The sequence below is a fragment of the Notothenia rossii genome (assembly GCF_949606895.1).
Source record: "Notothenia rossii genome assembly, chromosome: 3".
Lineage (NCBI taxonomy): Eukaryota > Metazoa > Chordata > Actinopteri > Perciformes > Nototheniidae > Notothenia > Notothenia rossii.
Genome location: NC_136901.1, coordinates 9,834,622 through 9,848,389, shown reverse-complemented (window position 1 = coordinate 9,848,389; position 13,768 = coordinate 9,834,622). Strand labels below are relative to the sequence as shown.

At 40.7% G+C, this 13,768-nt stretch overlaps 2 protein-coding genes across 4 annotated transcripts in view; one reads left to right on the top strand and one right to left on the bottom strand.

Annotated features, from left to right (window-relative positions):
- The window catches only part of xirp2a (xin actin binding repeat containing 2a), a 54,565-nt gene extending 50,022 nt beyond the window's left edge, over positions 1-4,543 (bottom strand). Inside the window, exons 1-2 of one of the 2 annotated variants that reach the window (XM_079669296.1) lie at positions 4,433-4,543; positions 2,371-2,443 (exon numbers count right to left, since the gene is read on the bottom strand). The gene's annotated coding sequence lies outside the window, so the exon portion shown is untranslated. Of the gene's footprint in view, positions 1-2,370; positions 2,444-4,428 lie in introns of both variants that reach the window. The other variant, XM_079669297.1, reaches the window with a different exon arrangement.
- Positions 4,544-5,249: 706 nt separating this feature from the next.
- On the top strand, positions 5,250-11,318 carry LOC307031839 (uncharacterized protein). 2 transcript variants are annotated; one of them, XM_079669311.1, is made up of 5 exons: positions 5,250-5,529; positions 7,164-7,334; positions 7,874-8,130; positions 8,221-8,517; positions 9,326-11,318. In XM_079669311.1, the coding sequence occupies exons 1-5, from the start codon at positions 5,481-5,483 to the stop codon at positions 10,346-10,348; spliced, it is 1,797 nt and encodes a 598-aa protein (XP_079525437.1). In that variant the 5' UTR covers positions 5,250-5,480; the 3' UTR covers positions 10,349-11,318. The 2 variants fall into 2 exon arrangements, with proteins under 2 accessions (XP_079525437.1, XP_079525436.1); XM_079669310.1 differs by having other exon boundaries at positions 8,221-8,532.
- The last annotated feature ends 2,450 nt before the right edge of the window (positions 11,319-13,768 follow it).

The following is a 13,768-nucleotide window of genomic DNA, read 5'->3' as shown; positions in this document are numbered from 1 at the left end:
GTTTCCAAAGCAAGGTTCGGGCACCTTTGGGGCTCCTGTTGGCATCCAGCTAAACAGAGAAAAATAGAGAATGAATTCCTCTATTGTAAGTTTAACCGTCCAATTTCCACATATATGGACAGTAAAATGTATCTTGGGATATTATCCAAAATAAAATATGCTATTGCATGTGGCTGGGCTTTTTTTTAAACAGCTGTTTATTGGTCTCTCAGCTTCCTCTGCTTTCATTCTAGCTTTGCATGGCTGTAATGTGTTGTAAATGCCAAGTCTGCCATCTGGTGGTCAACTCGTGGAAACACAAGATTATAAAATAAGGGTAATGTCATTTAGATTTTTCTTACAAATATATATTTTTGCTGAAGGAATACATTGTGAGAATGTCGGCTTTACGCCATTTTAAAAAGTTCAGTTGAAGCTGCTTTAGAAATAAAGCAGCTTTTAGCAGTATAGGAGATGCAGTGTACCAAATAGTTCTGACTCATTTGTGTTGGTTACCATCATTTAAAAAAGGGAAATAAGGAGCTAAGTTGCTTTAGTGTTGACCACTTATTTTCAATCTAGGAACCTCGGACCCAAATCTTTTTTGCCATTTAAGTAGGATCTGATTGAAACATACAACAGCGGCTACATGCAGATGCTGTAATTGACTGGTTTGCATCCAGGATTCAAACTAACTGCTGTTTAAAATGGCCGTACACACAACTGGTCCATCCACACAGATTCTACTGATCAAACTCTTCCTAACAGAATTGTAAGCCAGCTATGGAACAATAGATTGGGAAATACATCCGATTTTATCGAAAATTATGTAATTCACACCGAGTCTTTGTTCCCCTGTGGTAACTAGGAAACTCCCTCAACCCATCGTTTTGTCTTCCTCTCACACACACATGCACTCACACAGCTCTGTGGGTCAGGCAGCAGTTAGCAGCAGCCAGACAGCTGAGCCATTTCTCTGGGTCCCTGGGGAAACAATTACACCCCACAGGCAGGAGGACCGGGCAGGAGCTGGGAATTAATGATGGGCTCATGACTGAAGCTGAAGAAAAGACTCCCAGTGAAAAGACGTGTCGCTGACCCAGACCCCGCTGGTTTGTTGTCACCTTAGTAAATGATGTGTATTAATTGTTCCCAGTATCACTTCATTTGATTGCAGTTACTGCTAAGCTTGCTATCCAGTAGTATGCCGATTGTATATTATGATGATGTTTTACTATATAACACTGAAGAATACATTAAGGCTACTAGGTCAGTGAAAACATGTCAGTGTATACATAAAACACAACACAGCCTCATGTCCAAATAGCAAAATACTAACTGTCTATGGAGGGCAGCATGTGTACGCAACTTATTATCAATTTGAACAGCATCCACGGTATAGCCTTACTTTAATTATACAGTAAAAAGAGGTAAAAACTCAGACTATCAAGATTGACTAATTACTACAAATATGACTAATTATTACAAATATTACTGAAATATCTTTGAACACTGCAGCAGGTGGAACAAGCATTTGAGGCGGAGATTTTAGAAGTTAAATTATTGTTTGATCCAATAGAAATATTTTATCAACTTATGATCTAATTGTTTGTTGGTTAAAACACTGTAGCAGGTGCAACAAGCATGTTACGCTAAAGTATTCAAATAAACAGACACTTCCTTTAACAGCTCGACCCTCAAATAAATATTATATTTTTTTAATATTGCCTGTTGTATCTGTAACTTTTTAAGGATCTGTGTTTGTATAACAACTGGTTGGTATTAGGAATACTCCTGAATGATGTCACAGTATGCCGTAATGTACTAAGAGGTATTGGTCACTATAAACTCATTTAGTAGCTACAAGTGACACACTGCAGATCCCCTCAAGGTAGTAATACAAGATAAATACAATGATTACTTTGTCTGGGACCATTTCTGTCTTTTATTTGCAGACATGACATTCTATTTGTTATTTATTACAGGATGCTGTGGAGCCATTTCTACAGGCCCATGTACAGATGGTTAAAGCGTCCTCTATTGACCTTAAGAGCACTAGAGGACGCCATTATGGTGTGATATATAAATGTTTTCAATCTTATGATTATCGAGACATTTGGTGTATTGTATTAAAAATATAATGTCACGGGCCAAACATAATCATGTGTATAATAGGCAATTTTTCATTAACCATTGTTCAGATTTCGAACACACACAGACACACACAGACACACAGACGCACACCCTTTTCTCCCTCTCACAGTTCTTACAGCTTTCCCCTCATGCTTCAGCGTTAGGAGCGGCCACATCCCAGCCCCCACCTCCCCACAACCCCTCTAGCTGCCTCCTCCTCCTCCTCATCCTCCTCATCTCCCCCCCCTCCCTCCCTACCTCTCGTGGCCCGTTGCCATGGAAGCTGATTGGAAGGATCGTTCTGTCTCTCCGGCACTTTGCCACTCCATCTCTGCCAACAGAAAACGAGGCGTTTCAGAGCACAGCACAAAAAACCCCAAAAAAGCCCTTCTCCCTCAGCAAGTGGAGGTCAGCTTATTATTGACAGTAATAATAAAAGTACAAACACGGATTATCATGGTGTACTTTTATTTTTGTGTTTCGTAACTTTTCGTTTCTTTCCAATTTTCCAAATTCTAAAACAACTGCGATGACATATTGAATAGAGAGACATTTTAAATCTGACGCTGTTCTGCAACGATGCGAGAATATTTATTCACACCAGACACTTGATTTATGTCGTGCTGTCTCTTATGCCCTTATGGTCAAGGACATTTTACTCCACGCTCTGGTAGTTTGATCCCACAGTACCCTGACAGCTTCAGTACTTTTTAATTACCCTCTCTACTAAGAATACAGAGGACAATAAACAGCTGTTGCAAATCTGAATGCAATGCAATTATGTTCCAGCTCAACAATCAACAACTACGTTTATTATGACTATGTCTTCAAGTGGTTTCTTCCATAAATGCACCAATTACGAGTCCTATTTCGACACTTATGATTGCATTTTAGTAGGTCACCAAGCTGTAATATTAATTGAAGAAGGCAGATGTTTCCTGTGAGTCCATATTATTTCCCACGACCTCTTTGCTGCGATGGAAAAACAAAATGTCTTCCTGCCAGATGAATCACGAACACACTATCTCTTTTTGCTCTCTCTGTGTACAGTACATACAAACTCAAGGCGAAAGCTTTGGTGACTTAATTTCAGATATTTTTCAACCAAGCACATCTGTAACAGAAAGATAGAACATTCAGGGTCTGGCATTGCTATAGCAACACTTTTTAGTGGCTTGTGAGTGTGTGTTGGGTGGGTAATCAAAGAAATGTAGTTCATCGAATAGTAGTTTATATGTGGTGCTTTTGAAGAGTAGAGTTTAATGAGTTGGTGTTTTTCATGACTATAAATTAGGGTTTATTTTTTACCACATTTTACAGTTAAAGCATGGTAACATTGAGCAGGTGTAATGTTTACCATGCTTAACATCCTGGTTTAGCTTATTAGCAAGCAAATCATCTCTGTAGACAAATGTGTTCTGGTGGGATTTGGTTGCATGCACGTATCTATGCATTACCTAAAATGCAATCTTATTACAATGAATTAATTCTCTTTTTAATAATCTCTACTAACAGATATCTGCCCATGAATGCAGATAGACCACCTCGCTTTTTGAAGTTGCTAAAAATCCATTGGCTACACTGAAACAACAGAAATGTTGTCTCTCTTCGTCACACAATAGCCGATGGGTGCTGATATAAGCTTCCAAATAACTCAAACTTAACACAAAGTACAGCTGAGGGTGATGGGTGGACAGTGGACATGGATTGTTAACATTGTTGGTTAAAGGGCACACACAAGACTCTTAAGGAAATCCTAGACTCGGACGTGTGAAATGTGGGAGTTGCTGCTTGCGTCTTTGAGCTGTTCAAATTTAAATAGGCAGTGAGTCATCATGCATGGGCAACAAAAAATATTTTTCTAATTTTAGCCATTTGCACATCGGCTCAAAATTACTCACTGAGAGATTTAACCCGGAGAGTGTATCTCATTACCCAATGTCACACGGTAGCATAGAGCCACTGGTAATGGTAACTGTGTGGTGTTGATAGTGACAGTTTGAAACATGTTGTGACTCTACTGCCTGTACAGCTCGTGTCCTAAATATAGATTCTGCTTTCCATTTGTATATAAAGTGCAGTTCAATTGAATCAAATAACACAAAAAAAACAGTGCTTAGCAATAACCACATTTTAAAAAGGGGCACATTTAAGCTACCTTACAACTCACAGGGTTCAAAGCAAAAATAAGTGTTTGCTACTCAACATGCTAACGTTATTAGCATCAGCCTATGGCATTTTGCCCCCCCTGTCAATGAGCTAGCAGACTTATGAACTACTTTTAGCAAACAAATAAGTATTTATATGTTGTCTTACTCACTGCTGGATGGTTTCAGTCGCTGCATTTCCTGGCAGAACAGCATGGTTGACTTTCAGCCTGTATTCTAGTTGTTCCAGCCTGAATACCGTTCAGTCACTGCGGCCAATCCTGCTGTAACGAAGACGGTTATGAACCCTTGCTACATGTAAGTGTCCATTGACAGCTGGTTAGTTAAGACTGTTTTTCTTTATGACTTTTCCAAAATAATTATTAACGGGAATTAACGGGATGACATTTTAATTTGATTGTAAATATTTCCATGTGCAGTCAATTTAAATGTACTTTCTTCTTATTGATTTCTATAGGTTTTGGTTAGTTCTGCCCTTTTTCACAAAGATAGTTAAAGTGTTTAATGTAGTTTTTATGAATTTCCCAGTCACGCCTGTTTTTCTGATCTATTTGTTTCATCTTTCAAATCAAATTTGGGAATTAGCTTTGTAGTAATTAAAAGAAGATATATAGCAGAGAAAAAGATTTGCATTACAAATACCCTGCAAAGCAATACATGTGAAAAATAAAACATTGTATGGAGTGGAAAAAAACTGATATCCCCTGTGACGTCAGGTGAAGAGATTCAGTTTCCACTTATTCTTTTTGGTTGTAATCGGAGGAAATACTGCTTGTACATTTGCCCCAATTATTTTCCTGGAGACTGGAAATTTCAGCTTGCAGAACCTACACTTTCCACCCCCATCCCCATCAACCACCCCCCTTTCTCTCTGTGATCTCAAAGGGCTTGCTTCACCTCAGTCAAGCTCCAGCGCTCCAGCCGGCAGCAGCATCGAGCTAACAAGTCTTTGTGAGGAGAGAGAGAGAGGGAGGGAGAATAGGGAAGGGGGTGCAGAGCAGGAGAGAATCAGACAGGGAGAGACATAGGATGAGGGTGCAGTGGGAGAACGCTTAAGATAGTGACAGAGGCAGAGGTGTTCGCTGTTGCACAATAGTGCCAGAGGCTGCTGGCAAGAGGGAGGGAGAGAGGCATCATGGCAGCACTCACTGCATCATCACGACACATGGGGATGTTTGGCTGCTGCTGGTGAACACTGGGATGCAGAGTGGAGGACTTCCTGGAAACCAAAGGCAAGCCGAGGAAACAGGTCAGTGCCACGGGGAAAGAAGAGAGCCTCTCTGCATGCAACACGGGGGATTGAATCACGTCACAGGATGATGCTGATACATTTGTCAATAAGAATCCCCCTGTAAGGTGTTTGGTATGTAGAGATGCATGGGGAGTGGGAGGCTGCGCATGCAGGCAGACACATGTGTGTGTTGTGTGTGTGTGTGTGTGTGTGTGGTGTGTGTGTGTGTGTGTGTGTGTGTGTGTGTGTGTGTGTGTGTGTGTGTGTGTGTGTCTCCACCAGGGACGTTTAGGTTAAAGAGGCAGCTCATGAAACTCTCCTGTATTCAAAACTGCATCACCATCTGTGACACAGAATGATGTTACATAGAATTATGTGTTCAGGGTCCCTTCTACTACAGATGTTTTTGGTTTTACAGCTTTTTTTCCCTGAAAAGCAGTGAGCTTGTGTATAGGACTTAATACCAGGTAGTTTGGAGATAAAGAGAAGGGAATTCATATGAAAAAGAAATTAGAAAAAGGAAGTCGCACAGGAATATTTGTTTTGCAGTGGGTAGTAAGAGGAAGGAGACAAAGCCTGTTAAAGCTCGGCCCAGCATTCGGCTCTGCTGCATATGATGTAATCCTCCAATCGGTCTATGCTCAACACTTTTTCCAAATATGAAATTTAAGTGTCAAAAAAGTGCAGAGGACTTAAGACACACTACATCAAAGTGTGTTTTATGTGTGTGCAAATGAACTCCAATCAGAAGAGTGTACGCACTCAATTCTCCACAAAAGCAACCAAAACAGAACCAAAGTCTTAATTTGATACAAAAGGCAATACACACAAATTGGCTTAGTCATATGACAACATGGGCCAGTTTTGAATAAATTAAAATGATGACACATTTCCTAAAAAAAATCATGAGCTTTTTACTGGGCTCTACTTTTAAAAATGTTTTCCAAAGAAGAAAAACTAATACTTTACCGCTAATTACACCTCTTCCATTTGCTTAGTTCAATACGAAGATCAGTAATACATTCTGCATAATTAAGCGGTATATTAAATATAATGAGCTTAAGGTAAATAAATGTGGAAAATGGGAAGTATGTGGAAAATGGTTCCAAGTAATTCACTTTTCTTCCCATTAATTTGTACAATTTCAGCTTTCCAGACGGCACTGCTTATCAACATTATTTTACTGGGGGTTCTGAAGGACACAGGCTGTAGGATTCAAAGGTTAAATCTCGTGATTAAAATGGCAAAGGACAGGGAGGCGTGTAGCGCAGTGGGTTGTGTGCAGGTGTTCGGATCAGGGGGTTCAAACCCCACTGCAGTCAGCATGTCGTTGTGTCCCTGAGACACTTCACCCCAAATCGCTCCTGTGGGGAATGCCCACAGTATTGAGTATGTAAGTTGCTTTGGTTAAAAGCGTCTAAGAATTGACATGTAATGTAATAAATTGTGTTTATGCAGATTCAATTCCACTGTTTTTCACATGTTAGAGTTTATTCAATGATATGTTTAAAGAGTAAATCAGAATAAAGTGAATTCCATTGAAGTTAGCATTTATTTAACTGTGAATAATATCTTTTTAAATCATAATCAATACTCTGGCTTATATCCATCAGTAGTCACCTACCCTAACTTTAGCCTTGTCCCTTGTGCAGGTGCAACCAGTGAGAGGAGCCACATGATGAGTGGGATCCTGAAGAGGAAGCTTGAGGAGGGCCCGTCCCCCTATCTGTCCCTGCAAAGGTCTGACGATGAGGTCTCCTGCAGCGACAGCGGCAACAGCAGTGACAGTCTCAACCACCCCGTCCCCTCCGGGCTGCTGGACTGTAAGACACAACACTGGACATTGAGATGGAGAAACGTTTCAAAATTGGGTCAATCTTAAAAGTCAATCTTTTGCCGTCTAACAAATGTTGTAAGAGAGCTGATTATAACAACTTAAAAAGTGACGATGACGTGCCCACCCAAATTCAACAGCAACAGAGCTAACAGAAAGGCATATATTTTCAGCTGTAACTTAATATTTATATATTTTGAATCTGGCTTTTGCTCTATTTATTTGACGGAAATGGCTTTCATTATGTTCAGCAATGATTTGCACGTTGCATTTGACCGCTCCATTTTATTCTTACTTCACTCCTCTCTGCCTTGGACACAGTTTTAATAGACGCAATCTTATTAGAATAACAACTGTTTGTACCAAGAACCTAGTGTTATTCCTACTTAACCACTGGAAGTTTTTCTGTTGTCATTAGAGGGCCTCCTGCCCCACTACCCTTGTGATGTCCCCCAAACTGTTTGAAACCAAAAGATCCAGTGACAGCAGAAATGTAACCCAATTCCCAATTGTCTGTGTCAATTCCAGCCACTCTCCAGCAGCCGTCGAAGCGACTGCGTGGCCGCAACGTGCACTTTGAGAATGTGACGGTCTACTACTTCAACCGCCGGCAGGGCTTCACCAGTGTGCCCACGCAGGGGGGCAGCACCTTGGGGATGTCACCACGCCACAGCGGGGTGAAGCAATTCACCCTCAGGGAGTTTGCCATCGAGCAGAAACTGAGCCACCGGAACATGCTGAGGGACCATCTCAAAGAGGAAAAACTCAATGCCATCAAACTCAAAGTCAGTGTTTCCTGCTTAAAATATTGTATATGATTAGGCGACTAGGCGTAGGTTATAGTCCAATCTTAACTAAACGTTCTTGTCCTCCAGCTGACCAAGAATGGCACTGTGTCATCCGTGGAGGCGGATACACTGACGCTGGATGACATCTCCGAAGATGACCTTGATGTGGACAACACGGAGGTGGATGATTACTTCTTCCTCCAGCCTCTGACTACCAGGAGGCGGCGCACCCTTCTCCGTTCCTCGGGGGTCCGACGCATCGACGTGGAGGAGAAGCACGAGCTGCGTTCCCTCCGCATGTCCCGAGAAGAGTGTGGGTGCCGCTGCCGGGGGATATGTGACCCGGAGACCTGTGCCTGCAGCCTGGCCGGCATTAAGTGCCAGGTAAATGGAACTGTGGTGAGGCCCATCTATAATACTAAAGTGTTGTTCATGTCTGTCAAAGCAGTACAGCTTCCTCAAAACTTCTTTGGCTATTTGGTCAAAATGGTAAACTGGTACTAATTGGTTTCTACTGGTAAAGACATTTGTCATTTATCTACAGTATGTGAACCACCAGATTCCAACAGACGGACAGACATGTGTTTACTTTGCATTATCCAATTAGGGACTATAGCTCTTCCTAAATAACTCCATGACTGTACAAATGAAATGAAAGCTTTTTAGCCTAGCTTGCTAGCTTCCACTTTTTGAGTGAAACACAAACTTCAGGAAGACTGCCCTATTGGTTGTCCAAATGATTCAGTGATAAAAATGGCTAACAGTTCATGAGTATTGCAAAATTACCTTTGTAGGTAACGGCGTGTCTCTTATCTTCTCTTACTTTTTTTTTTTTAATCAAGAAATAGTGCCCACCCTCTGACTCCTGAGAGCTTCTTTACACATCACTTCTAAATTACAACACGTCTGGAGAAACCCTGCAGATTTAAAAAAAAAAAAAAAATCGTTTTAAATAGCCTTTTTCCCATGTAAATTATTGGAGTTATATTCAAAGTTTTGGAGGATTTTTAAACCAAATTATTGAATAAAGAAGGGTATTTTTTACAAGAAGCTCTACTGCGTTAAGGTGAGTAACTTGTACACCCACAGTGGATTCTGCAGCTCTCCCCAAACATGACCAGCTATGATTTATCCCTGAATTCCCTTTTTGTCACTACTGTTTAACACTGGATTTATTTTTGTTTTTCCTCAGGTGGACCGCATGTCCTTCCCCTGCGGCTGCACCAAAGACGGCTGCAGCAACAACACGGGACGCCTGGAGTTCAACCCGGTCCGGGTGCGCACCCACTTCCTGCACACCATCATGAAGCTGGAGCTGGAGAAGAGTCGAGAGGAGCAGCAGCATCAGCAGCAGCAGCAGCAGCAGCCAGAGCAGCAGCTTGTAACCAATGGCAACGGTTACCATGGCGACTCCTCCTTAGTCCAACATCAGCAGCAGCAGCAGCAGCAGCAGACGAACCTGCAGTTTCCATTGATGAGTGGCACACAGCACATTCCCATCATGCACCTCCAAAACACAGGCGACACCGATTCACATATAGATGAAGAGGAGGAAGAGGAAGAGGAGGAGGAGGAGGAAGAGGATGATGAGGCCTATGAGGACGATGAGGATGGCAGCAGTGTTTGCAGCGGGCTGTCAGACTGCAGCACACACAGCTTGGACACAATGGCCACCGAGGAGGACGAAGAAGAGGACGAGGAAGATGAAGAGGACGATGAGGAAGATGACGAAGAAGAGGATGATGATGATTGGGATTGCTCAATGCATGGACCAGGTCCACCGCCCTACACTGTCCCCCTTCCCTCTGTGATGAGTTACTCTAACATGAGCCCCTTCCACAGCTCGCAGCATTATCAAACAGACTCTCCTGCGTTTCTCAGTGAAAATGTCCCTACACTCCCCACAGTAGAAACAGCCTTAGAGTCTGAAATCAAACTCCACTGCCAAACAGAGAAGCAGAGCCACTTCCCTGACCCCACCGAGTCCATGAAGCTCCAAACCTGTGCACATGTGGACACCCGTGAGAGTATCGCTGCCCCCGCCGATGCAGCTGATCAACAACCCCCCTCCACAGACCTCCATAACAATCCAGAGCTGCGTGACTCACAGACTGAGGCTCCGTCTCGATCTGAGGAGCAGAATAAAGAGGAAATAATCGAGCGACCAGGACTGAAAAAGCAAATCACAGACACATCATGCTCTGAGAGTACCTGATGACTCAAAGGCTTTAGAGAGGGATCCATTCATTTAAAAAAAATGTTATCAAGAATGGTGCCCTTCAAACATTAGTTTCTGTTGATAAGTGATTCCGAATGAGTCATACAGATTGTTGTTTAAGACTGGTAAACTATAAAAAGTTCACTAACAAAACTCAATAAAACAGCGTTTCTGTATTTAACTATATGGAGTACAATGTATGCTCTCTCATAAAGTATTTGATCATTACAGCATGTTTCCTGGTTGTGAACGGCATCTATGACAAATCAACATTTTGAGGTGCTCGTATTGTTTCAATATTTTTGCATTGTGCCGGTGTCTCATTGATGCTGCTAATTGTTCTTTATGCCTGTATTTATAGCATGTGTCCAGTTTACCTATGTTTCCAAGGCTTAACACAAACTGTAAAATGATAAACGGTGTCACTGACAAAACACTGGCATTCATATTAACACATAAATCTTATTCAATTCGTACTAAAGCCCTTTATTTTTTTTCGGCTCACATTTTAGCCTAGTTAGCAGCTTGTCTTTGCTTCAGAAGTTTGTTAAATCAATTTGGACATTAAAGCAGCTTTAAATAAGTTTATGATTAACAATGTTATTTGTAGTGACCAACCCATAGGCAAAACAATTATCAGTGACTGCAGTTTCTCTTAGTTATGAAAAATGTTAGCATATTTCAGCTCATTGTTTTGGTTTTAGGCCTTAATTTTACTGTTTTGGCACACACAACTTTCTCTCTACGTAAAAATGCTCTAACAACATCAAAAGCTAGCATTTAGCTGATGAACATAAGGGAGTTTTTAGCAGCTAAAGAGTCGGATAATACCCTCTGCAATAATTGGTAGAGAGCTAAACAGAGCTAAAAGGAGATAAAGATATTGCATTTATATTCATTAGGTTGACATGACTGTACATGCTAAAGTTGTTACGTATTTGCTGGATGTTTCAAACTTACCTGTTTGCTAACGCGTTAGCTTTATCGGCTTAGCTCTGCTGCTAGGTCAGAATTGTGCTTACATGGCCCAACAAATAAGTAGTTTAGGGAGTTATAGGGTCAACGTTATTGTTTCCAATAACTTGTTTTATGACCAAATACCTTCGAAACTGATGACATTCCTATAAGCCAGGCTTTACTTTAACTTAAGTGAAAAGTAGCTAGTTTCACGTGCAACATGGAGCAGTAATATCAGCTTGTTATAATAGCATGTGTGAGCTTGTTTACATGCTAACGGTAGTATTTAGCTTAAAAGTAATTCTCAGAACTCTTAACACGTGAACTATGCTGCTATAAGCATGTATGCCAAAGTTATCACACTATATAATAACACAAATAATGTTTTTCTGCCTAAAAAAACACCATTTGTCTGTGCTACATTTATCATTTTACAGTTGTGTGAACAATGTGATAAAACTGCACTTTTTTCCAGTTTTCAGATAACGTAAGGCTTGTGTAGTAACTTTGTCTCTCAACACTGCCAAACTGGGATCCAAATATATTTCATGTTCTTTTTAAAGCAACTGTGAGTTTCCATGAGTGTCAATAAAAAAACTCTTAAAAGTGGTTCACTTTTTTTTCTTGATGTTGATACATCTAAATCGAAGTAAAGTTTAATTCCTGAAAGAAAACTCCACTATCAGTGCATTTCTAGAATAACACTTTCCTACCAGCAGATGGCACATGTTGACAACAACTGACTATCTTGCTTATCACTGACTGACATCCTCCAACAAGAGGGGTTCCTGAATATTCATCAGACACATTTTACATTTCTGCATATGGAGATTGGCAGGGTAATATGAATGATTAATTTTGAAGGACCCTTTCTTAACATTATTCATGATTAGATGTCTATCAGAAGGTTTTTCACAGTATATATAATTTACAAAGTGTGTTTAATATGCCAGGAAATTTGGAATAGACAATGAGTCAGTTATTTAAATAATAAATGGATTGTAACGTATCGTCTCACTATCTTTTGTTGTGCTATTTCATTTCCTTATTTCTTAAGTATTTTCACTCTTGGCAGTGCCTGGGAAGTATGATTTATCATTGCTAAATAGATAAATATATATATTATAGCCTATATCAATTTTACGTATTTCGTATCTTATCAGTTTTATAATAATATGAAGTCTGTTTGTTCATCATATTATTGGTTTGCGTTTGTTTCTTTATTAATTTATTTAAATGTGTTTTAATTATTATTATTATTATGTCAATCTAAATATATTGTTTTTTTTATTCATGTATTTCTGACTTCCATTTGCGTGAAAAAAAGTTAAACATAATTTACAGCGTACAATATGGCATGTTACTTTCTTTTCCTTTACTTATAGTCACCAAATAAAAAGTAACATTTCTATCTTGAATGTTAAACTCTCTGTACTGTCCTGTATTTCACTCTCACGCTGTTGCTTCTTTAAATCCTGAATTTCCCTACGGGGATTAATAAAGGTCCATCTAATTTTATCTTATTGTATGTCTCACTGTTTCTGTGTTGCACCATGCAGCCTGCAGAGAGCACTGTAGGGTTTGTGTGTGCGTGTGTGTGCGTGTGTGTGTGTGTGTGTGTGTGTGTGTGTGTGTGTGTGTGTGTGTGTGTGTCTGTGTGTGTGAGGAAGATCTCAGACAGGAAGCTCTGTGTTGTCCCTCATCATTGTGTTCATGTATAGAAATATGGTTCATGGCTGGCTGAGCCTCCACACAGCTGCAGCAGGTGTTGTGTTAGTGTGTACATTCAGCAGTGATGTCACAGTGTGTACCATGAAAGCAACCCCCCCCCCCCGCTTATATAACCAAAGGTGTGTGTCCCCTGTGGTGGTGGGGTGGGGGGGGAGCGGGGGATGCCTGCTTGCATTCAGCCAACAAGCGGGTAAGCAGAGGCGCGGCTGCTGATCAATCACAGGCAGAGGAGCTGTAATGCTAGGTTGCCAGGCAACAGGGAGAGAGAAGAAGAAACAGTAAAGCGTCTGGAGGGGAGTGGGGGGGGGGCTGGGGGGATATAGTCTCAGCTTTTAACCTCCTTCTCCCTCCTCCAACACCTCCTCCTCCTCCTGAATGTCTGGATCTTAAATTTGACATTGTTAATATGTTTAATGCTGAATATTGTGTTCAAATGCACCTTTAAGAACTACAATAGGAGATTTGCCCGTCTTCTTTAAATAGATTCTACTGTCACTATGAGCAACTGATGCATCAACAGACAGGTTAGTAGGACATGTCAATACAATGGGAGGGAAATGTTTGGAAAATATTTGTTCTACTCATTTTAAGAGAATGAACTGCTGCATGGCAAATAAGAGTAACGCATTTGAAATAAGCACAAATATCATATTAGTGAATATTTATATGGAGTGTCTTCCCATGGACACATGACATTTAAATGTTCACACTGTCTGTACGTGTTACATG